Genomic DNA, 25,622 nt, shown 5'->3' on the forward strand with positions numbered 1-25,622 from the left:
TCATTTGAAGCGCCCTTGGAGAAATACAAGGAGAAACTGGAAGAGATGGAACCCAATGCACCTTCTGAGAGCGTTTTTGGACGGGATACCTTCAGACAATGAGACATGTGAAGCAGATGGAAAGGTTTATCAGGCTGAAGTCAGAGCAGCAAGACAGTGTTACTGACAGTCGTTTGCCTGGTGTGGAAGATGGGGTCAGTAAGGATTCTTCCATGCTGGATTTTGAGAACCTGGAGCAGACCAGGGCCTTGGCTGCATCACTTGAGACATGTTTGAGGTTCTCAAAGTGCATATCCTCCACAATGCCGACTCTGGTCCAACTGCTGTCTTCATCTTCTGCCACTGATGTTGAGAACACGATTGTTTTGCTGATGAGGTGCAGACAGTTCCAAATTGATGACTCTGAGGCCTCTCTCCGGAAAATTTTGCCACTTGTAAGCATCCTCTTTGATTTGTGTTACAATTCTTCTAGACTTACAAAGCAATCTTGGCAAGCATTTAAGGGTGTGTTTGCATTGGATTTCTGTAGGCATTTTCACAGGACAAGCCTATCCATGCAGCTGTTGAGGATGCATTCATCACAATTTATTTGACGAGAAACCCTACAGAAACTGCTGCAAATCTATCGAGCATTGCTATAGAATCTAGCATCGGCGATCTAGCAGCTCTAGAATTTATAGTTGGTTCCTTGGTATCTAAGGGGAATATTTCTACAAGCACGGTATGTTTATTTGATTGTCATAATTTCAGGTGCTGCTTCCATTAATATGATTCACTCACTTTGCTATAGAAGTTATGCATTGGTGTTCTTTTGGCATTCTTTGACATGCATAGTTAGACACTTAGACTAAGAACTAAGAGTGCTGATTTTTGCACACTTCAGGGCCTGTTTTTCTCACCAATTACCTTGGTAGTGTAAAGAAAATGTGCAATAATTACAAATCGCTTTACCTGCCTCCTGACAACATCTGCATTTGACCACTGATTGCTGTGGTAAATTGAAATGATGGCATTTTTACATTGCCTGAATGTCAAATCGCCACCAAAATGCACTGATGTTGCTGTTTGGATTCGAAATTTTTACAGTAATTACATATTGATTGGGATCATTTCAATGGATAGAAACCTTTGACATGATTGGGCCATTTCAGTGGATCTGAACCGTTCAGATGATTTGGTCATTTGGTGATCCAAATGCTTGAGTTGTGCTTTTTAAGTGATCCAAACTCATCATATGATTAAGGCTACTTTCAATGACCGATGTTGATGGATATTTTAAGTTAATCTATATTATTCATATTATTGAGATCAACTCTCAGTGATCGACATTGCTAATTTTGTAGAGCCCTCTTTAACTTTACAAACAATTTTAATGATCAGGCCTATTTTTGTTGATCCTTCATTATTGCTTCTAGTTTAGTTAATTGAGGTGATTCGGTCCTTTGTCTTATTTTCGCTTCTTTATTGATCCAAACTCATCATATGATTGAGGCTGTTTTCAATGACCCATGCCAATAGATATGTTAAGTTGATCTATATTAATATATTATACATATTATAGAGATCAGTTCTCAGTGATCCATACTGTTAATGTTGTAGGGCCCTCTTTAACTTTACAAACAATTTAAATGATCGGGCCTGATTTCGTCAATCCTTCATCTTATTGGATCCAATTTAGTTGGTTGAGGTGATTCGACTCTTGGGGGATGTACACTGATGAATTTTCCATTTTCAGAGACTTTGGTTCAAGAGTCGGCTATAGTTGGTCCATTTTATAATTCAAGATATTTTAGTGATCCACACCATTCGTATTAAGGCATACACTTAACGAATCAATCAGTGAATGTCGCATGAACCAAAAGTTATTAATGATTCAAATTTTGCTAATGATTGGGCTCATTTTCAATGGCACAAACCTTTGATGTGCTTGAACCATTTCAAGTGATCTCAACCGTTCATATGCTTAGTCTTGTTTTATGTGATCCATGCCCTTCATATGATTAGAGTTGTTTTGGTGATGTAAACCCTTCATTAGTTGAGGCCTTTTTTAGTGATCCAAACCAGTAGGTATACTTATGCATCTTTTCACAAATCCATTAAGTTCATCTTTTGATACTTAGGCCTCTATTCATTAATACAACACTTAATATTTTGGGGTTGTTTTCAGTGATCTAAACCCTTCATTTGATTGGATCTAGATCAGTTTGATATAATCAGACCTTCGTTTACCTATCTTATCACTTAATGCTATATACTCGTTGGATTGCACGAGCGTAGAAAAATGTTAAGAGGGGAGGTATCTCGTCTCAGAATTATGCTCATTTTCAATAATCCAAACTGGTTACATGATTGATCAGTATTTAGTGATTCAAATTATTAATAGGTAGAGTTTGTTTCCAATAATATGAACCACTCATATGATTTGGTGCGTTTCCAATAATATGAACCATCATCATCATCTAATACTTAACCCAACTAATTGTTGGGCCCATTTTCACTTTTAGTGACAAAAGCCATTGATGTGCCCGGGCCATTTTAAGTGATCCTAGCTGTTCATATATGTGGCTTGTTTTGAATGACCCATACCCCTTTGGGTTGGAGGAATATAGCATTTCAATTTTTTATGCGAAACCATCAATATGTTCAGGCCCATATTCATTAATCTAGTTAGTTGAATTGATTTGGCCCTTGGGAGGTACAATGGTGACTTTTCTCTTTTTAGAGTTTGGTACAAGAGTTGGCTACAGTGGTTTATTTCTTGTTGTCTTAAACATAAAGTATTAGGAGGACCATTTCTAGTGATCCAATTTATTTTTATAATTTGGTCTAATTTGAAATTGTCAGTATGTGGGCTCATTTTATTAAATTCAAACTGTTTCAAAAGTTTAAACCGTATTTAGTAAGCTAAATTCTTGATATGGTTGGGTTTCTTTTTTCAATGATCTAAACTCTTCTTATGATTTGGCCCATTTCTTGTGATCCAAACCTTTGACATGCTTGGGCCATTTCAATGGATCAAAACCTTTGATGTGCTTGGGCCATTTCAGCGGATTTGTACTTCTTATATGATTCGGCCCATTCAGTTATCCAAATGCATCATATGATTAGTGTTGCTGTTAGTGATTTAAACTCATTGTATGATTGAAGCCTCTTTCCATGACCCATCCCAATGGATATGTTAAGTTGATCCATCTATTCATAATATTTGAGGTTGGTTCTCAATGATCCACATCGTTAATTTTGTAGGACCCTCTTCAGTTCTATACACAATTCAAAAAATCATGTTTCTTTTTACAACGATCCAAATTCATATGATTTGGCCCATTTCTAGTGATCCAAACCTTTGACATGGGCCATTTCGATGGATAAAAAACATTGACATACTTGTGCCATTAAGTGGATCCAAATTGTTTATATGATTCGGCTCATTTGGCGATCCAAACTCATGATATGATTGAAGCTGCTTTTCATGATCCTAACTCATCATATGATTGAAGCTGCTTTTCATGATTCATGGCAATGGATATGCAAAGTTTATCCATGCCCTAAATTTTGTAGATCCTTCTTTAGCTTTACAAATGATCCAAACCTTTGACATGGCAATGGATATTTAAGTTGATCCATGCCCTAAATTTTGTAGGACCCTCTTCTGCTTTACAAATGATCCAAACTGTTCATATGATTTGGTCCATTTCTAGTGATCCAAACCTTTGACGTGCTTGGGCCATTTCAATGGATCAAAACCTTTGACGTGCTTGGGCCATTTCAACGGATTTGAACTTCTTATATGATTCATCCCATTCAACGATCCAAATGCATCATATGATTAGTGCTGCTGTTACTGATCTGAACTAATCATATGATTGAAGCCTCTTTCCATGACCCATCCCAATGGATATGTTAAGTTAAATCCATCTATTTGTAATATTTTATGTTGGTTCTCAGTGTTCCACATTGTGAATTTTGTAGGACCATCTTCAGCTCTACGCACAATTCAAACAATCATGTTTCTTTTTACAACGATTCAAATTCATATGATTTGGCCCATTTCTAGTGATCCAAACCTTTGACATACTTGGGTCATTTCAATGGATCAAAACCTTTGACATGTTTGGGCCATTTCAATGGATTTGAACTTCTTATATGATTTGGCCCATTTGGGCCATTCAGTGATCCAAATGCCTCATATGATTAGTGTTGCTGTTAGTGATCTAAACTAATCATATGATTGAAGCCTCTTTCCATGACCCATCCCAATGGATATATTAAGTTAGATCCATCTATTCGTAATATTTGATGTTGGTTCTCAATGATCCACATTGTTAATTTTGTAGGACCCTCTTCAGCTCTACACACAATTCAAATAATCATGTTTCCTTTTAGAACGATCCAAGATTCCAAATTCATATGATTTGGCCCATTTCTAGTGATCCAAACCTTTGACATGGGCCATTATGATGAATAAAAAACATTAACATGCTTGGGCCATTTAGTGGATATAAATTGTTCATATGATTCGGCTCATTCGGCGATCCAAACTCATCATACGATTGAAACTGCTTTTCATGATCTAAACTCATCATATGATTGAAGCTGCTTTTCATGATTCATTGCAATGGATATGGTAAGTCGATCCATTCCCTAAATTTTGTAGGACCCTCTTTAACTTTACAAATGATCAAAACTGTTCATATGATTTGGCCCATTTTTAGTGATCCAAACCTTTGACATGCTTGGGCCATTTCAATGGATAAAAAACTATGACGTGCTTTGGTCATTTAAGCGGATTTGAACTTCTTATATGATTTGGCCCAGTCAGCGATCCAAATGCATCATATGATTAATGCCGCTGTTAGTGATCTAAACTCATCATATGATTGACGCCTCTTTCCATGACCTATCCCAATGCATATGTTAAGTTAGATCCATCTATTCATAATATTTAAGGTTGGTTCTCTGTTATCCACCTCGTTAATTTTGTAGGACCCTCTTCAGTTCGATACGCAATTCAAACAATTAGGGTTCTTTTTACAACAATCCAAATTCATATGATTTGGCCCATTTCTAGTGATCCAAATATTTGACATGGGCCATTTCGATGGATTAAAAACATTGACATGTTTGTGCTATTCAGTGTTTCGGCTTATTCGGCGATCGACACTCATTATACGATTAAAGCTGCTTTTCATGATCCAAACTCATCATATGATTAAAGTTGCTTTTCATTTTCCAAACTCACCATATGATTGAAGCTGCTTTTCATTATCCATGGCAATAGATATGCTAAGTTGATCCATGCCCTAAATTTTGTAGATCCCTCTTCAGCTTTACAAATGATCCAAACTATTTATATGATTTCACCCATTTCTAGTGATCCGAACCTTCGACATGCTTGGGCCATTTCAATGGATCAAAACCTTTGACTTGCTTGGGCCATTTCAATGGATTTGAACTTCTTTTATGATTCGGCCCATTCAGCGATTTAAATGCATCATATGATTCGTCCTGCAGTTAGTGATCTAAACTGATCATATGATTGAAGCCTTTTTCCATGACCTATCCCAATGGATATGTTAAGTTAGATCCATCTAGTCATAATATTTGAGGTTGGTTCTCAGTGATCCACATTGTTAATTTTGTAGGACCCTCTTGAGTTCGATACGCAATTCAAACAATCAAGTTTCTTTTTACAACAATCCAAATTCATATGATTTGTCCCATTTCTAATCATCCAAAATTTTTTCATGGGCCATTTTGATAGATTAAAAAACATTGACATGCTTAAGCCATTCAGTGGATCCAAATCATTCATACGATTCGGCTCATTCGGCGATCGACACTCATCAGACGATTGAAGCTACTTTTCATGATCCAAACTCATCCTACGATTGAAGCTGCTTTTCATGATCCAAACTCATCCTATGATTGAAGCTGCTTTTCATGATCCTAACTCATCATATGATTGAAGCTGCTTTTCACGATCCATGGCAATGGATATGTTAAGTTGATCCATGCCCTAAATTTTGTAGGATCCTCTACATCTTTACAAATGATCCAAACTGTTCATATGATTTGGCCCATTTCTAGCGATCCAAACCTTTGACATGCTTGGGCCATTTCAATGGATGAAAACCTTTGATATGATTCGGCCCATTCAGCGATCCAAATGCATCATATGATGAGTGTTGCTGTTAATGATCTAAACTAATCATAAGATTGAAACATCTTTCTATGACCTATCCGAATGGATATGTTAAGTTAGATCCATCTATTCATAATATTTTATGTTGGTTCTTAGTGTTCCACATTGTGAAGATCCGGATTTGAACTTCTTATATGATTCGGCCCATTCAGCGATCCAAATGCATCATATGATGAGTGTTGCTGTTAATGATCTAAACTAATCATAAGATTGAAACATCTTTCTATGACCTATCTGAATGGATATGTTAAGTTAGATCCATCTATTCATAATATTTTATGTTGGTTCTCAGTGTTCCGCATTGTGAATTTTGTAGGACCATCTTCAAGTCTACACACAATTCAAGCAATCATGTTTCTTTTTACAACGATCCAAATTCATATGATTTTGCCCATTTCTAGTGATCCAAACCTTTGTCATGGGCTATTTCGATGAATAAAAAACATTAACATGCTTGGGCCATTTAGTGGATATAACTTGTTCATATGATTCGGCTCATTCGGCAATCCAAACTCATCATATGATTAAAGCTCCTTTTTATGATCCAAACTTATCATATGGTTAAAGCTGCTTTTAATGATACATGGCAATGGATATGTTAAGTTGATCCATCCATTCATAATATTTGTTGTTCGTTCTCAGTGATCCACATTGTTAATTTTGTAGGACCCTCTTCAACTCTACGCACAATTCAAACAATCATGTTTCTTTTTACTACAATCCAAACTCATGTGATCTGGCCCATTTCTAGTGATCCAAACCTTTGACATGGTCCATTTCGATGAATAAAAAACATTGACATGCTTGGGCCATTTAGTGGATCCAAATTGTTCATATGCTTCGGCTCATTCGGCGATCCAAACTCATCATACGATTGAAGCAGCATTTCATGATCCAAACTCATCATATGATTAAAGCTGGTTTAAATGATCCAAACTCATCATATGATTGAAGCTGCTTTTATGATCCATGGCAATGGATATCTAAGTGTATCCATGCCTTAAATTTTGTAGATCCCTCTTCAGCTTTACAAATGATCCAAACTGTTGCTATGATTTGGCCCATTTCTAATAATTCAAACCTTTGACATGCTTGGGCCATTTCAATGGATCAAAACCTTTAACGTGCTTGGGCCATTTCAAAAGATTTGAGCTTCTTATATAATTCGGCCCATTCAGCTATCCAAATGCATCATATGATTAGTGCCGCTGTTAGTGATCGAAACTGATCATATGATTAAAGCCTCTTTCCATGACCCATTCCAATGGATATGTTAAGTTAGATCCATCTATTCGTAATATTTGATGTTGGTTCTCAGTGATCCACATTGTTGATTTTGTAGGACCCTCTTCTGCTCTACACACAATTCAAACAATCATGTTTCTTTTTACAACGATCCAAATTCATATGATTTGGCCCATTTCTAGCGATCCAAACCTTTGACATGGGCCATTTCGATGAATAAAAAACATTGACATGCTTGGGCTATTCAGTGGATATAAATTGTTCATATGATTCGGTTCATTCGACGATCCAAACTCATCATACGATAAAGCTCCTATTCATGATCCAAACTTATCGTATGATTAAAACTGCTTTTCATGATACATGGTAATGGATATGTAATGTTGATCCATGTGCTATATTTTGCAGGATCCTCTTTAGCTTTACAAATGATCTAAATTGTTCATATGATTTTGCGCATTTCAATCGATCAAAACCTTTGACATGCATAGGCCCTTTCAACTGATTTGAACTTCTTATATGATTCGACCCATTCACCGATCCAAATGCATCATATAATTAGTGCCGCTGTTAGTGATCTAAACTCATCATATGATTGCAGCCTCTTTCCATGACCCATCCCAATGGATATGTTAAGTTCGATCTAGCTATTCATATTATTGACGTTGGTTCTTAGTGATCCAAACCATTAATTTTTTAGGACCCTCTTCTATTTTACAAACGATTCAAATGATATGGTTTCATTTTACAATGATCCAAACTGTTCATATGGTTTGGCCCATTTCTAGTGATCCAAACCTTTGACATGCTTGTGCCATTTCAATGGATCAAAACCTTTGACATGTTTGGGTCATTTCAGTGGATCCGAACGGTTCATATGATTCAGCTCATTCGGTGATCCAAATACCTCATATGAGTCATGCTGCTTTTAGTGATCTAAACTCATCATATGATTGAAGCTGCTTTCTATGGCACTTGTTACTGGATATGCTAAGTTGATCCATCTTATTTATATTGCTGAGGTTGTATCTCAATGATCCATACTGTTAATTTTATAGCACTTCTTCAGTTTATAAACCATTCAAGGATTGGGCCTGTTTTCACGGACCCAAACCATTCATACTAATGCTTCGCTAATATTGTTGAGTTTGTTTATAGTGATCCAAGCTTTTCACATGATTTGACCTGTTCTGGAGATCCAAACCTTTGACATGCTTGGGCCATTTCATTGGATCTGGGTAGTTCATATGATTACGCATATTTGACGATTGAAATGCTTCATATGATTGGAGTTGCTTTTAATGATCCGGAGTAGTTTACATGATGATGCTAGTTTTAGTGACCCAAGCCAATTGATATTCTAAGTTGATCCATATCATTCATATGATTGAGCCATCTTTTAGTAATCCATTTAATTATTATTGTGTGGCCCCTATGGCGACTCCCGAAGCCTGGGAGCTACTCCTAGACCAACAGAATTACATGAATGACATGGCGTTTTCAGTCAAAGCCTTTGGCCCGAACTTCAATTTATAGATCTCTTTTTTCTTCAAAGTGGATCTATTAGGGGCCAGACCAGCCTGACCCCCCCGAAGGGGCTTATCATCTGGTGTTGGTTGACTGAATCTGATTGCCTATAAGTTGTTTGCTACACCAAAAAGTCCATCTACATCCCCTATTTGAATTAGAAATTCTGCCTTGCCTCCTATCACTTCACTCCTTCCCGTGATCATTTTCAGGTTTTGGTTTGTCCTAGAAGACGGGGTAAGGTCCCATGAATGTGCACACGACTTACTTTTTATTAGACTATCTTCAATAAGCAAAATCACACATCACTTTAGACAAAGGTTGATTAGCCATGGAATCAAAGTAATAACCGTCGATCTTTAATTTAGGATCAAGACAAATAAGAACAGTCAGACTCTTACCTGAAGATGAAGTTAGGCTTGGATAAGGACACTAGTTGGATTAGGAAGTCACTCATAACAAAATGTTTTTTTAAAAGCTGAAAATACTTGGGCATCATTTAAAATAGAGAAATTTTATGCATCATATTCAAAAGGATTCCGCGCCAGAATAGAAAACTAGGAAAATTTTAATGATTAAGAAATAAATTAATAGGAAGAATACCAAAGGACGATCTACTCTAAAATAACGTAGGCGATTTTATTTTTCTCTCCTTCATTTGCAGTGTATTTTGCATGGATGACTCTTCTAACTTGTTTATATGTTGATTATTTTCAGAAAAGTAAGCCTTCATCGAAAATAAGCGATCATGATATAAATTGTAAGGAAACTTTTGCTTAACGGGGATGTGGGCAATTGATGATGTTGGTTCTTTATTATTATTATTTTTTTCTATGGAAATACTTGGGGATGCAACAGCATTACGCTATCAAAGCCCTTGAGATATACCGGAAATCAGGGCAGCAGGTAGTTGTTCTCCTCATCCAATTTGTCCATATGCCCTTTGTCACTCACTACATGCTGATTTAAGTTGAAAATTTTTGCCTATTCGCCATGCCTCAAGCTACTTCCCTGTTGCAGGCTGAAAGGTTGTCTAAGTTTTATGAAGTATGTAAAAACCTTGATCGTGGGCGTGGAGAAAAGTTTATCAAGATTGAGCAGGTTTCAATTTTTACAGTGATGCCTCTTATAATAGATATTTCTTTCTTTGTATTCTGAAACACTTCTTACCAAGACTATGATAACACTTGTAACTTGATTGGATTATCACTGTGTCTCAACCTTAAGATCATGGGCTGGATCCTAGCTTATCTACTGAAGCACACGATTGCACGAAATTGGTAAAGAAAACTGACAAGTGATGGTGTCTTTATTTGTTTTGTTTTTTTGTTTTTTTTTTTTCTTTTTAAATGACTGGTTCTCTTGGTCTTACTTTTGCCTAGATTTACATTACGAAATCCACAAGGGCTCTTCCATTTACCATAAACCTTTGGAACCTCATTGCCATATATTGAAACCTCCCAAATCTTTGACTGAATTATAGATGGAGCATAACCCAAAAGTAAAAGTAAGCAGATATTGGAACCATCTGATTTTTTCAGTTGGAACTAGGGCCACTCACTGTTTTATTCTTAACCATACATTTGATAAGTACCATTAATTGGATGGTTTGGTTTGCTTGATCAGTACTTACTGTTTTATTCTTAACCATACATTTTTGAAGTACCATTAATTGGATGGTTTGGATTGCTTGATCAGTATGGTATTTGAGATATGCTCCATCCATAATGTGCCCCACAATTTGGATGATTGGATGGTCTGGATGGTCTGGGTAGTACATGGGCACCACATTTGAGGAGGATGAGTCACCACCATTATCAAAGTGTTGGTGAACTATCATATGGGTGTAACCATCTGATTTTTTTTTTCCTCCTGTTTGGAAGGGATTCTTGGATGATCAATACATTACACACAGCTGCAGCAGTTGCAAGATGAGAGCAACCCAGATTTTGTTTTTGAAGTGGTGTCTCTCTTCTTTGATGATTCTGAGAAGCTTCGCAATGATTTGAGCAGAGCTCTGTGAGGAATCTGCTTCTCTCTCTCTTGTTGGACATTGAAAAGCTCACTTTTTCTATGTTTTTCTTTTCTTGAAGAGATCAGCAGCCTGTAGATTTCAAAAAGGTTGATGCCCATGTTCATCAGTTGAAGGGCAGCAGCTCCAGGTATTTCACTCCATCCAAATATCCAATACATCATTCTTTTGTTTCCATCTCTCTCAAGAAACCCAACTTCCCAATTCTATGACAAACCTACTTCTTTGATTTATTTTTTTTCCTGCTTATTACAGTGTTTTATTTTTTTTTTCTTCATAGGAAGCTATTGTTTTTGTTAGGATAAATACCTGGTTCATGAACTGTGTAATGTTAAATTTTGATCTGGAGTGCAGATTAGGAAAATAGAGGAAGATTTGTTATGTGTTGTTTTTTAGGAGCATGCACTTCCTGCATCCCACTCCCTGCTAGCAGAAACCGATCCACATTGGAGATGGATGTGATTCATCTTCAATTCGGAGAATTTTACATTTAGTAGCGGTTGTGGATAGCTAGCTGTAGCATGACAGGAGTGGTCTATTTTTAATTAACCTTGTAGATCTTAGATTTATCTGGCTTCCCAGCTGTTTTTTTTTCCCGGTTTTCTTCCTAGAGCTGTGCCAACTTTCTAGTTGTTGTGCTGCTCTGCAAATTTAAATCTTCCATTTCCTTACTGTTTTGACTCTGTTATCTTCATCAATTCTTTCTAGAATATGATAAGCAGATGAGCTCTTGTTGCAAATTGTACTGTATAGGAGAAGGAGCGCTTGTGCTTCTTGTCAAGTTTCAGATACATTTTGTAATTGTATGAGTTCATCATCGTTCATTTCAATATGAATTTGATACATTCCGATGTTATTGACATTGAAATGATGTTGAATTCAATTAATATTATCTGGGACTTCATTTCTATGGAACGTATCAACGATACAAACCAATACAAATGATCCAAACCTTTGACATGCTTGGGCCATTTCAGTTGATTTGAATTTCTTATATGTATTAGACCATTCAGTGATCCAAATGCATCTTATGATTCGTGCTGATATTAGTGATCTAAACTCATCATATGATTGAAACCTCTTTCCTTGACCCATCCCAATGGATGTTAAGTTGATCCATCTATTCATAATATTTGAGGTTGGTTCTCAGTGATACACATCGTTAATTTTGTAGGACCCTCTTCAGTTCTTTAAACAATTCAAACAATCAGGTTTCTTTTACAACAATCTAAATTCATATGATTTGGCCCATTTCTAATGATCCAAACCTTTGAAATGGGCCATTTCGATAGATAAAAAACATTGACATGCTTGGGCCATTCAGTGGATCGAAATTGTTTATATGATTCGGGTCATTCGTGATCCCACCTAATCATACGATTGAAGCTGCTTTTCATGATCCATGGCAATGGATATGCTAGGTTGATCCATGCCCTAAATTTTGTATGACACTCTTCAGCTTTACAAATGATCCAAATAGTTCATATGATTTGGCCCATTTCTAGTGATCCAAACCTTTGACGATTCGGCCCATTCAGCGATCCAAATGCATCTTATGATTCATGTTGCTATTAATGATCTAAACTCATCATATGATTGAAGCCTCTTTCGATGAACCATCCTAATGGATATGTTCAGTTGATCCATCAATTCATAATATTTGAGGTTGGTTCTCAATGATCCACATTGTTAATTTTGTAGGTCCCTCTTCAGTTCTATACACAATTCAAACAATTAGGTTTCTTTTTACAACGATCCAAATTCATATCATTTGGCCCATTTCTAGTGATCCAAACCTTTTAAATGGGCCATTTCGATGGATAAAAAACATTGACATGCTTGGGCCATTCAGTGGATCCGAATTGTTGATATGATTTGGCTCATTCCGCTATCCAAACTCATTATACAATTGATGCCGCTTTTAATGATCCAAACTCATCAAATGATTGAAGTTGTTTTACATGATCCATGGCAATGGATATGGTTGATCCATGCTTGGGCCATTCAGTGGATCTGAATTGTTGATATGATTCGGCTCATTCCGCGATCCAAACTCATTATACAATTGATGCTGCTTTTAATGATCCAAACTCATCAGATGATTGAAGTTGTTTTACATGATCCATGGCAATGGATATGGTTGATCCATGCGCTAAATTTTGTAGGACCCTCTTTAGCTTTACAAACGATCCAAACTGTTTATATGATTCGGCCCATTCATAGTGATCTCAGCGATCCAAATGCATCTTATGATTCGCGCTGATATTAGTGATCTAAACTCATCATATGATTGAAACCTCTTTCCTTGACCCATCCTAATGGATATGTTAAGTTGATCCATCTATTCATAATATTTGAGGTTCGTTCTCAGTGATACACATCGTTAATTTTGTAGGACCCTCTTCAGTTCTTTAAACAATTCAAACTATCAGGTTTCTTTTTACAACGATCTAAGTTCATATGATTTGGCACATTTCTAATTATCCAAACCTTTGAAATGGGCCATTTCGATGGATAAAAAACATTGAAATGCTTGGGCCATTCAGTGGATCAAAATTGTTTATACGATTCGGCTCATTCGCGATCCAAACTAATCATACAATTGAAGCTACTTTTCATGATCCAAACTCATTATATGATTGAAGCTGCTTTTCATTATCCATGTCAATGCTTAGGTTAAGTTGATCCTTGCCCTAAATTTTGGTAGGACCCGCTTCAACTTTACATATGATCCAAACTGTTCATATGATTTGGTCAATTTCTAGTGGTCCAAACCTTTTACATGCGTGGGCCATTTTAATGGATCAAAACCTTTGACGTGCTTGGGCAATTTCAGCGGATTTGAACTTCTCATATGATTCGTCCCATTCAATGATCCAAACGCATCATATGATATGGGTTGCTATTAGTGATCTAAACTCATCATCTGATTGAAGCCTCTTTCCATGACCCATCCCAATGTTTATGTTAAGTTGATCCATCTATTCGTAATATTTGAGGTTGGTTCTCAGTGATCCACATCATTAATTTTGTAGGACCCTCTTCAGTTCTATACACAATTCAAACAATCAATTTTCTTTTTACAACGATCCAAATTCATATGATTTGGCCCATTTCTAGTCATCCAAACCTTTGAAATGGGCCATTTCGATGGATAAAAACATTGACATGCTTTGTCCATTTAGTGGATCCAAATTGTTCATATGATTCGGCTCATTCGCTATCCAAACTCATCATACGATTGGAGATGCTTTCCATGATCCAAACTGATCATATGATTGAAACTACTTTTCATGATCCATGGCAATGGATATGCTAAGTTGATCCATTCCCTAAATTTTGTAGGACCCTCTTCAACTTTACAAAAGATCGAAACTGTCCATATGATTTCGCCCATTTCTAATGATCCAAACCTTTGACATGCTTGGGCCATTTTAACGGATTTGAACTTCTATGATTCGCCCCATTCCACGATCCAAATGCATCATATGATTCGTGTTGGTGTTAGTGATCTAAAGTCATCATATGATTGAACCTCTTTCCATGACTCATCCCAATGGATATGTTAAGTTGATCCATCTATTCGTAATATTTGAGGTTGTTTCTCAGTGATCCACATCGTTAATTTTGTAGGAACCTCTTCAGTTCTAAACACAATTCAATTTTGTAGGACCCTTAATGTAATTTGGGCCATTTTAGTGATCCACACCCTTTATATAATTTGGCCCATTTTAGTGATCCATATGCTTCATATTATTGAGGTCGTTTTCAGTGATCCAAATCAATTGATATGCAAAGGCCCATGTTTAAACAACCAAGCGTAGTGATGTAAACCCTTCACGTAATTTGGGCCATTTTAGTAATCCACACCCTTTATATAATTTGGGCCATTTTAGTAATCCACACCCTTTATATAATTTGGTCCATTTTAGTGATCCACCCGCATCATATTATTGAGGTTGTTTTCTGTGATCCAAGTCATTTGATATGCAAAGGCCCATGTTTAACAACCAAGCAAAGTGATCCAAACCCTTCATGTAATTTGGGCTATTTTACTAATACAAACCCTCTCGTATTATTGAGGTTGTTTTTAGCTTGTGTTTGTAGGATTGATATGCCACTACTGTCAAACCATGAATATGCTAAGGCCCTTGTTAGTGATCCAAATAATCGGTGTGATACAACCCTTACTGGAACTGTGCTTGTATTTTCACCCATTTGTGACAGTTGAGTACATAGGTCAGTACATTGGTCACCCATATCTTCTTCGTATGGTCATAGAGAGCTCCACAAAGGGTGGTAGCATTCACTTGACTTGTGAGAAGAAAGAGGGTGTGACCAGGGTATCCCAAATCGGTTACGTATCGGCCGTAACGGCCGATACGTAACGGTAACGGTGGGACCCGTTACGCGTTTCGGGTTCGTATCTGCGGCTGCGCCCGGCTGCGCCCGGCTGCGGCTGCGGCTGCTTCCTGTTCTTCTTCTTCTTCTTCTTCCTCTCTCTCTCACTCTCTCTCTGTCTCTCTCTCAATCTCTTCTTTCCCGTTTCCCTCTTTTTTTCTTTTCTTTCTTTCCCTCTTTTTTTCTTTTCGTTTCCCTCTCTCTCTGTTTTTTTTTATTTGCCGCAGCTGACGTGTCACGCAAAGACGAGCGCTGACACTCCTCGAGCTCCGAGTTGTACGAACGGTTCAAAGGAGATCAAAGTTATATGGGCTCCACGGTGATGTATTTATTACATCTACACCGTTCACCTATTTTCAGAGATTATTTTAGAGCACCAGCCAAAAAATGAATTATATCCAGAGATCATCTGGACCGCACCAAAAATAGCAGTAGGGATAATGATTTTCACGGTTAAATAATTTTTAGGGCGCACGTAACGTTTATTTTCCATCCAATCATATCAGACCCGAGTGGGCCTCACCATAATGTATATATTTTATCCATATCATCCATCCATTTTGCAACGTCATTTTAAGTCAGGATTCAAAAAATTAATAATATCCAAATCTCAGGTGGACCACACCATAGGAAATAGTGGTTATAGAATGCTCACCATTAAAAATTTCCTAAAGTCCACTGTAATGTTTATTTTCAATCTAACCTGTTAATTGGGTCACATTGACGTGGATGAAGGGAAAACACCCATGTCAGCTTGATCTAAAACTTTTCTAGCCCTCAATAAATTTTTAATGGTGAACGTTTAATTATTATTGTTTCTTACGGTGCAATCCACCCGAGCTTTGGATGTGCCTCATTTTTGGGCTCATGCCCTAAAATTATTTGGCAAAATGGATGAATGGTGTAGATATAACACATTCATCACGGGTGAGGCCCAAAAAACTTTGACACGTGTGCTGCACTTTACATCCGAATCCCTCCTAATTCAAACCTTAAAAATTGTACACGAGACATATTAACTTGAAATTTGACAATTAAATTATGAACTGCAATTGCTAACTCACAATGCCAAAATCAAATTATTTGAATAGTTTTAATTGTTAATTTGTGAACTTTTATTTTTTAAAATAGGGCCTTTTGATTTTTATTTTTATTTATTTATTTTTAATTTATTTATGATTCACTATCCAATAAATGTCCACCAATTTATAAGTGGGATAATGACAATAAATGGCATGAATTTGAGGCTGATTTGGAGAATAAATTGGTCCTCCAAGTCAGCCCCAAATTGGCAACGCCATCTACCTGAATTTAATTTTATTTTTTTAAAGAACTATTGGGAGAAATGATATCAAGATGTTAAGTATATAAATTACATATTTAAAAAATTAAATATATGAATTTTGTAGTCAAATTCAAGTTACCTGGTTAAAAAATTAATCAGACAGTCCGATACAACTTCTCACCAAAGAGTGGACCGTTACACCACCATAAACATGTTCCAATTTATAAATGAATACATATTTGGAATGCTTAGAATATTCTGGATTTAATCCATATTTTTTCATATTTTTTTGGCAAAAAAAAAAAAATTGCGCCGTTACGGGCCGTTACGCCCCCGTATCGCCGTTACACCCCCGTATCTGTATCGGTTTCGGAGGGCACCGTTACGCCAACCGATACCGATACGGGACACCTTGGGTGTGGCAATCAATAATTTGCAAATAAGATCCCTTATCCTTCCTAACATATGTATAATGTGTATGGGAGATGCGAAGTCAATTGATCACCTCTTCATTAACTGCATGATTGCTTGAAAGGCGTGGAACTACGTTCTCAATGCTCTCCATACAAGCTTAGCTGAAGAAGAACAAAAGAAGAAGAAGAAGAAGAAGAAGAAGAAAAGTAAAAAAGAAAGAAGAATCTTAACAAAACATGGTTCTTGAGCAAGATTTCCAAGTAGGTGAAAACTAAATAATGCCTAAAATTTTTTGTTGGAATGACCTTTTATCAATCAATGAAAGTCCATATATAGATTTACTTACGATCTCTTAAAAATAGATTATTTGAAAATACCACTTATGAATGGTATTTTTGTTCTAGGCAAACTAATCTTCATGCTAAGGGTCTTTCTTGTTTTAGGAAACTCTTAATCTTAGTAAGGTTTGACAGTTTACACATATAGCTAATTACACCCTAAACACACAATACACAACTTCACTAAATGCAACATCATTCACCTCCAATAGAAGGATAGTCAAATCCATACTCGAGGATGAGCGTATCCTAATCCTTTTCTTTTTCTTTTTTTTTTCACCTTTTACTTAGATCTAAGGATACAAAAGATGTGAGGTTTTACTTCCCAAAACCCGTCATGAGTTTGGGCGAATGACTTTGGTCGTGGGTTTGCTCCCCATAAACACGAGTTCGATTTCCCCTCCCCCGGTGGATTACCTGTCACGAGTTTGGGCAAACGACTTTGGTCATAAGTTTGCTCTCCACAGACACTAGTTCAATTCCCCTCCCTGTGGGGATTACCTATCACGAGTTTGGGCAAACGGCTTTGGTCGTGGGTTTGCTCCCCACAGACACTAGTTCGATTCCCCTCCTTGTGTGGATTACCTGTCAAGAGTTTGGGCAAACGACTTTGGTTGTGGGTTTGCTCCCCACAAACTTGAGTTCGATTCCCCTCCCATGGATTACCTGTCACGACTCACGAGTTTGGGCAAACAACTTTGGTTGTGTGTTTGCTCCCCACAGACACGAGTTCGATTCCCCTCCTCGTGGATTACCCATCATGAGTTTTGGCAAATGACTTTGGTCGTGGGTTTTCTCCCCATAGACACGAGTTTGATTCCCCTCCTCGTGGATTATCTGTCATGAGTTTTGGCGAACTGTCATGGGTTTGCTCTCCACAGATACGAGTTCGATTCCCCTCCTCGTGGATTACTACCCATCAGGGCGAACGACTTTGGCCATGGGTTTGCTCCCCACAGACACGAGTTTGATTCTCCTCCCTGTGGATTATCCGATGCACGTAGTTGGCGGGTAATTGCGTGCATCTGCAGGGAATAGTCTCGCCTTAAAGAAAGTTTTATTCTTTTATATATATATATATATATATATATATATATATATATATATATCTATATCCTCACATCTAGAGACTCCTGAAATCTTAACCCTCAATTTCATTATCTATCCTCATTGACGAAAGGATTAGGGTAAGTTCCCATGAGTGTGCACACGGCTTCCCTTTTATTGGACTATCTTCAATAAGCAAAATCACATACCACTTTGCACAAGGGTTGATTAGCCATGGAATCAAAGTAAAAATGGTCGATCCTTAATTAGGATTAAGACAAATAAGAACGGTCAGACTCTTATCCGAAGATGAAGTTAGGCTCAGATAAGGACACTACTTGGATTAGGAAGTTACTCATAACAAAATGTTTCTCTAGCTGAAAATATTGAGGCCTCATTTAAAATAGACAAAATTTATGCATTATCGACAAAGGGATTCTGCGCTAGAATCAAACACTAGAAAATTTTGAACAATTAAGAAATAAATTGATAAGAAGAATACCATAACACTATATACTCTGAAATAAAATCAATACATCAAAGTCTTTGCTCCTTAAATTCCAATCTAAACTTGTATTCTCAAAGTGACTGGCTGACAATGAATAAAGATATATATATATATATATATATATATATATATATATATATATATATATATATATATATATATATATATATATTGCTTGGGTCTATTTGTTAAACAACAATTGGATTCTTAAATTGGTCAGGTATGGGTGCCCCTAAACCTGACCCAACCTAACCATATGCACTCCTTATTTCAATAACATGCGATTGTCTCACTGTACTGATCTGGAGCGCTTAGGAATGTTTAAACCTTTTTCAAAATAGCACATTTTGGTAATGTTTCAATTCCTAAATGGATTTGAAAGGAATCCCAGGTTCCGAAAATGTGAGATGTGAACTTGACCTGATTTAGTAATCTGCCCAATAAACAAGACCTATACCCATTAAAATCAGGTCAGATTTACTAGGTAAACCCAAATACCCTGGGGGAACCTACTATTTAAATTTTCATGAGAATATCTTGACAATCGGACATAAATGATGGACAACTTTTATATCCCATTGGTCTACACATGTGATGCCTAGTAGACAACATTGCCTTACACGTGCTTGGCCTTAACAAACCTCTTGGAAAAGTTTGTTGATATGGCTGCAGATGGGTTGGGTTTGGGTCAGTTCCTAGTGCCCATACCTGGGCTTAGCTAACCGGGTTTGGTTCTCTCGGAGCCGCTATATATTATTGAAGACTTGGATCCACTCGAGTTTTGGTACCCATTAGGTCTTTGGATCTAGTTATTGAGTTGGGTGCAGGATTGGACAATGGCTGAACAATGAGTCAGTTGAGTTTTCAGGTTTCTGAACTATGCTGCAACATGAGAGGTTTTCTAACAGTTGTTGCAAGGTTTTTAGGATGAGGTGGTGTCGGAAAATAAGGCGGTTGGTGGGATTCTCAAGGAAAAGGTGAAATTGGTGTGGGTGCTGCTTTTAAACCATGCTTGTTTGTATCGCTGAATCCAAATGCTTCCAAGTCTTGCCATAAATCTTCTGTTTCTCTGTGCTTAATAATATGGTGCTCATACGATACGGGGCATTTTGTATTGCCATAAAGGTTTTATCTCATACTGATGATGTATCTGATACTAGGAATTTGTTATTATAGTAGTATGAATTGTTTAAGCTCTTAGCTGTATGAATTGTGGTTATCTAATATGTTGATTCTGTTCTCACACAATGATGGTAACTAATGTATATTCTGTTTTAGGTAAACTGATTTTATTTTCAGTTTATGGTCGGTCTGCTCGAATTTAAACTTTTAAGATTAACCTAAGTGGCTGATTTTTATGCAACTTTTATTATCCTGCCCTACTAAGTAGTTTATTTTGTCCATAATGCACAAGGACAGTGAAGATGTTCTCTGTAGTAGACATGGATAGATTTTCTTTTCACAAGTCTTGTTGACTACCTCGAACTTGCAAATACATAAAAAGAGCCAAATATGGTTACCAGTTAGTGGAGGATTAAGTTTTCAGATCTTAGCTAATAAGTTGTTTTGATATTTACAACCAATGTGGATGTTTCCAAGACAATGAAAATGGCCGTTTGGTAATATTCTGCAGATCCGATGCAGTTTGGCTGTATTCCCCTGTCATCTTTGTATTTGACATTATTTCCTTAGTTTCATTTGTTGAACCTCTTCTTTTACAGGAGAGGCTTATCTGAATCAGAAATACATTTTCTTGAGGAACTATTCAGCTTACTTTTTGGCTGCGAGTTCCACTATACATTTTTGTGTAGCATCTTTTTAAGTTTAGAGTCATGAATTCATTATTAGAATATGGGATAACTGTTTCAGTTTTCCAGAATTCTGATGAAAAGTTTCTGTATGTTGATTAATTTGTGCCATATCTTCAGATTAACCTAGAGACAAAATTGTATTATTCTTTTACAGCAAAAATTAAATTTCCTGATAAATTGAGTGGAAGTTTTCTCAAGTATAATTCTTTTACAGCAAAAATTAAATTTCTCAGATTCCTAAGCTAGTCATCTTTATTGACTGCCGCATGACTGAAAAATATGAGCAGAAGTTTTCTCGAGGTGTTTTTCTTGACCCCATCTTTTCTTTCATTCTCCTACCTTTGGAGGGTGGCCTCCCCACCTGAGTTTTGGAATATCCTTGATTTTTGGACATGCATTCATCATTGTAAAATGCACTTTATGAACATACAATATACAGCGGACCCTGGCGTCACCATCCCAACTGTTTTAACCTGTTTCTTTGTTGGCCCACGTATTAAAAAAAATTAGGAATTTTGCATTCCTCACTCACTAGGGAGGTCCACCACAATATGAACGCTTCAGATCGGGGAGCAATAGGCCCCACTTTGTACAAACTGAAATCCCATGCATTATTGTACAATCTCTTAGGCCATGCATATGATTGTACTATACCTTGATTTTATAAGGTATATGCCCAGTTTCGATTAGGACTGAATGGGCTAAGGCCAGGCTAGGCACATTTAAAATTTTGAATGAGCCCGGCTGTTAAGCTTGGCCCAAACAGCTAACATCTTTGTTGGGCCCAATGAGGTGGTCTTCCATTCAGTGTGGCCCACTCATGTGGCCTCCACAAGTTTTTGGATCAACTTGACATTTCTGTTCTCCCTTCCACCAGGTCTACGAGACTTGTTGGTAGGTCAGATGGCAAATAAACACCAAGGTGGATCTCATGAAGGTTTCAATGTTGGACGTCATGTCCTCACTGTTTTTTGTGGTGTGGTCCACCTAAGATCTGGACCGGCCTCATTTATGGTCCCATGATGTAAAATAAGCTGGAGAAACAGATGGACGGTGTGGATTCAACAGATACATTATGCTGGGTTGCACGAGTGGGGACCACCCTCGCTGGGTTTTCAAGCAGCAACGCACTTTGAAAAAGGGGAAGGATTTGGACTGCCTTTCGCAGGAAGTTCCTGCGCAAGGATGCTGGGTGGGGCCCACCGTTATGTTCTTCGGAAATCTACCCCTTTTATCCTTTTGGCAAGCTCATTTCAGGACAAGATAGCAAAAATGAGGTAGATCCAAAACTCAAGTGGGCCACAAGAGGGGGGAAATTGGGGAAAGAAATACCTAACGTTGAAACCTTCTTGGGCTCCACCTTGATGTTTATATGCCATCCAAACCATTTATAAGGTCATTATCACTGGGATGAAGTAGAAAAAATAAAAATAAAAAATAGCCTGAACTTCAATATATAGATTTCTTTTTCTTTACAGTGGATCTATCGAGGGCCAGGCTAGCCTGAACCCCCGAAGGGGCTTATCATCGGGTGTTGGTTGACCGACTCTGATTGCCTATAGGTTGTTCACTCGACCAAAAAGTCCATCTACATCCCCTATTCGAATTAGAAATCCTGCCTTGCCTCGTATCACTTCACTCCTTCCTCGTGATTATTTTTAGGTTTTGGTTTTTCCTATACGATGGGGTAAGGTCCCATGAATTCCCAATAACTAGTAAATGAAATTTTCAACTATAAAGAAGTTTTCTTCCCACTACACCAAAACTTTGGTTGAAATTTTCATGTCGTTTCTCAGAGGGAGGTCGATTTTGGTAGGGAAGAAAATGAGGAATTGAAGTCGTTGTTGCCACCTCGAAGGGGCGGAATGTCAACAAGACTGAAGAATCTATGGTGGAAAGTGCAATGGAATGATAGGAATGGCAACAAGCGTGCGGAAGTTTTTGAATTCCAGCCAAGGTAATATCCATCGACTTAGATTTAATTCAATTCTCTCATTTAAATTTTATGTTTTTTCATTGCTTGAGAACAGTTTTCAGAATTTTGCAGCATTACTGTTAGTTTGGTACATTTTTCTTTCCTGCTCATGGTCTTGTGAGGAAACTTGTGGTTGAGGAATGCTCATTTACTTACTAGGTGCATTTTGGAACCCAAATTCATGGGGATATGCAACACTAGATGTGTGCAAGATCTGGACCACACATCTAGCAGGATGCACCATATAAGAGCCATGACTCAAAAATCAGATCAATCGGATGATCCTAAGTGTTGTGTCGGAACAGGACTGAAAGATGGGATTTTCCTCAAATCGAGCTTAGGATCTCCCAACCACTCTGATTTCGGGCCATGGCCCACGTACATTAGAACTTGCTGGAAGAGTGGTGTTCCGATGGGAACTCATATATGCAAAAAACCTGTACAATTAGCTTGCCTCGTTGCAGCTATTCTATGAAGAAAACATTTGTTCATGTAGTCATTTGAAGCCAAACAGAAATCCATTTAGTGGGGTTGGGGTATTGGGTTTAATGTCAAGTTAAAGACAAGAAAAAAGCATATCATGTTGTTGGCAGGTGGAAAACAGTGGGGTTCTGAGACTATCTCAAAATCATGTCTCAAAAAGTTCAAAGGTTGAAACAATGATGTGTGATGACTGATGATGTCTCAAAAATAATCATTTATTTTTTATGGAGTGTATGCCATTAAATTCAGATTTTTAATTGGAAATTGTAAATTGCATGCTTGAATTAGGTGGATGATTGGACGTTGCTCACATGAGCAAGATTTACACATGTGGAGAAATGATTCGAAATTGGCTAATAATGTGATTAGTCGGATGATTCTGATCAGGTGGTCCATACCTGTTTAGTGTTTGGCATCAGTTTGTTGCGTAAATATTTTTCGTTGTCTACCATCCAACAGAACTTCATGATTCATATGCCACATGCAATTTCTAATTAAGTGCTTATTTATAATCCAATACTCTTCGCCAGAGTATCAAAATATTCTCCATAGGTTTTCTGCAACATGATATTAGCATGACAGCCTCTGCAGCACCTAGGTTCTCCCAACCCAGTCTCTTGTATTAGGTTTGGCTCCTTCCAAATCTCTCTTCAACACCAACAGTAAATGGGAACCAAGCCATCTTACAAAATTCTAAACACAACCTATACATGAATTGGATTGGCCAAAAAAAGAAAAAAGAAACAGCTCATAAAAAGAAAATGCCTAACCATTATTTAGAACCTTAAGGGACTGGATATACCATTCATATCTGCATTTGCTGCCCACAAAAAGAAAAAAGAAACAGCTTATAAAAAGAAAATGCCTAACCATTATTTAGAACCTGAAGGGACTGAATGTACCGTTCATATCTGCATTTGCTGCCCACACTCCTATATAAATTTGTCTAAAATTAGCAAAAGATAGTTTGACCTGGGAGAATCTGTAAATTCTTCACTCTTCACTATCTTAGATACTTTCCTTTTTCTTTTCTTTTCTTTAAGGTTAACTGCATTAGTAAAACAAGGGGATTAGAGGATCTTAGATGCATGCATTATATTTACCAAAAATGGACTGTGATGATGTAATCGGGTATTTTCTTGCCATGCAGTGTTACTGTTTTACGGAAAATTCCAAAGTGGCCGTCTATTCCTTGGAGGATGATGCCAAATTGCTCTCTAAGTCTTGGACTCGTTTCCAAAAATGGACTGTGTGATGATGTAATCGGGTTTGTTTTATGGTTGTTTGTAACTTGGTAGATCAGGTTGAATGTTGGAATTCATGTTCAGCCTACGAGATCAGGTTTAAGAATGCATGTGTATGTCCAATCTGTAAAAGGGTCAGTGGAGCCTGGCACTAAATGAGTCAGGTTAGACTTGATGAATTTTTAACTGAGCCTGTTGGGCAAGAGAGTAATGGATTCTGGGTTAGGTTTTGGTGGGAATTTTTAACCGAGCTATCAGCATTTATCTTGTGCAGATACCTTGGCATAGTTTCTGTAAGGACAGATGTTTATTCATTTGGAATTGTTCTGTTGCAACTGATATCAGGATGCAATGTGATCAATGAAAATCAAGAAGAGCAAAGCCAGTCTCTACTTCGATGGGTATGAAATTTGTGTATATCTGTTGGTCACAAACTCTTTTTAATTAAGTTGTGAAAGAGAAATGCCCCATACTCTTTATCATGGCATATATCTGTAGGATCCGTGAGATTCATCTGTTGGTCCACTTAGAGTTTGTGTCCTGTCCTAAAAATCAGGCCAATTGAATCAACAAGTGGCAAAATGTATGTTGAATGTAGGTTGCTGGTTCTCTTTTTCTAACTGCCCATTTCATGTACTTTTGGCCCATCTGATGAATGGACCAACTGATTCTTGGGCTATGGAACAGACTTTTTGGGATCACCCTATGAACGATATGGTTCTTGCACGTGCCATGTCAGCACATGTGGGGGCGTTTGTGTTGTTTGCTTCAAGATGGGTGTCCAGAGACAGCATTCCTCATTCTCAATCTCTCTTTTACTATGGAATGCATTGCAGATGTTGGTTATATATGGATGTCAGATATTGCTAAATTAATTGGGCCTTATGAAATTCTGTCCTGATTTCAACAAATATATCTACGCTTTTACTTATATTTTAGGCAGAAGTGCTGATCGAAAAGCTTGCATTACATGAACTGATTAATCCTCGTGTTGGAGAATCCTACGACACATACGAACTGTACCATATGGCTAGGACAACGTACTTGTGTGTTAGGAGAAGGCTGGAAATGCACCCATCCATGGGAGAGGTAACTGATTGAAACTTGGTA

General features: G+C 37.3%; 1 protein-coding gene across 2 annotated transcripts; it reads left to right on the plus strand.

Annotated features, from left to right (window-relative positions):
• LOC131232706 (condensin-1 complex subunit CAP-D2-like) lies at positions 1–25,622 on the plus strand. Of its 2 annotated transcripts, none has more exons than XM_058229130.1 (4): positions 1–434; positions 530–750; positions 24,787–24,913; positions 25,452–25,622. In XM_058229130.1, exons 1-4 carry the CDS (start codon positions 99–101, stop codon positions 25,611–25,613), a joined length of 846 nt encoding a protein of 281 aa, XP_058085113.1. In that variant the 5' UTR covers positions 1–98; the 3' UTR covers positions 25,614–25,622. The 2 variants fall into 2 exon arrangements, with proteins under 2 accessions (XP_058085113.1, XP_058085114.1); XM_058229131.1 differs by having other exon boundaries at positions 25,456–25,584.

The sequence above is a fragment of the Magnolia sinica genome, chromosome 18 (genome assembly GCF_029962835.1).
Source record: "Magnolia sinica isolate HGM2019 chromosome 18, MsV1, whole genome shotgun sequence".
NCBI classification, from domain to species: domain Eukaryota; kingdom Viridiplantae; phylum Streptophyta; class Magnoliopsida; order Magnoliales; family Magnoliaceae; genus Magnolia; species Magnolia sinica.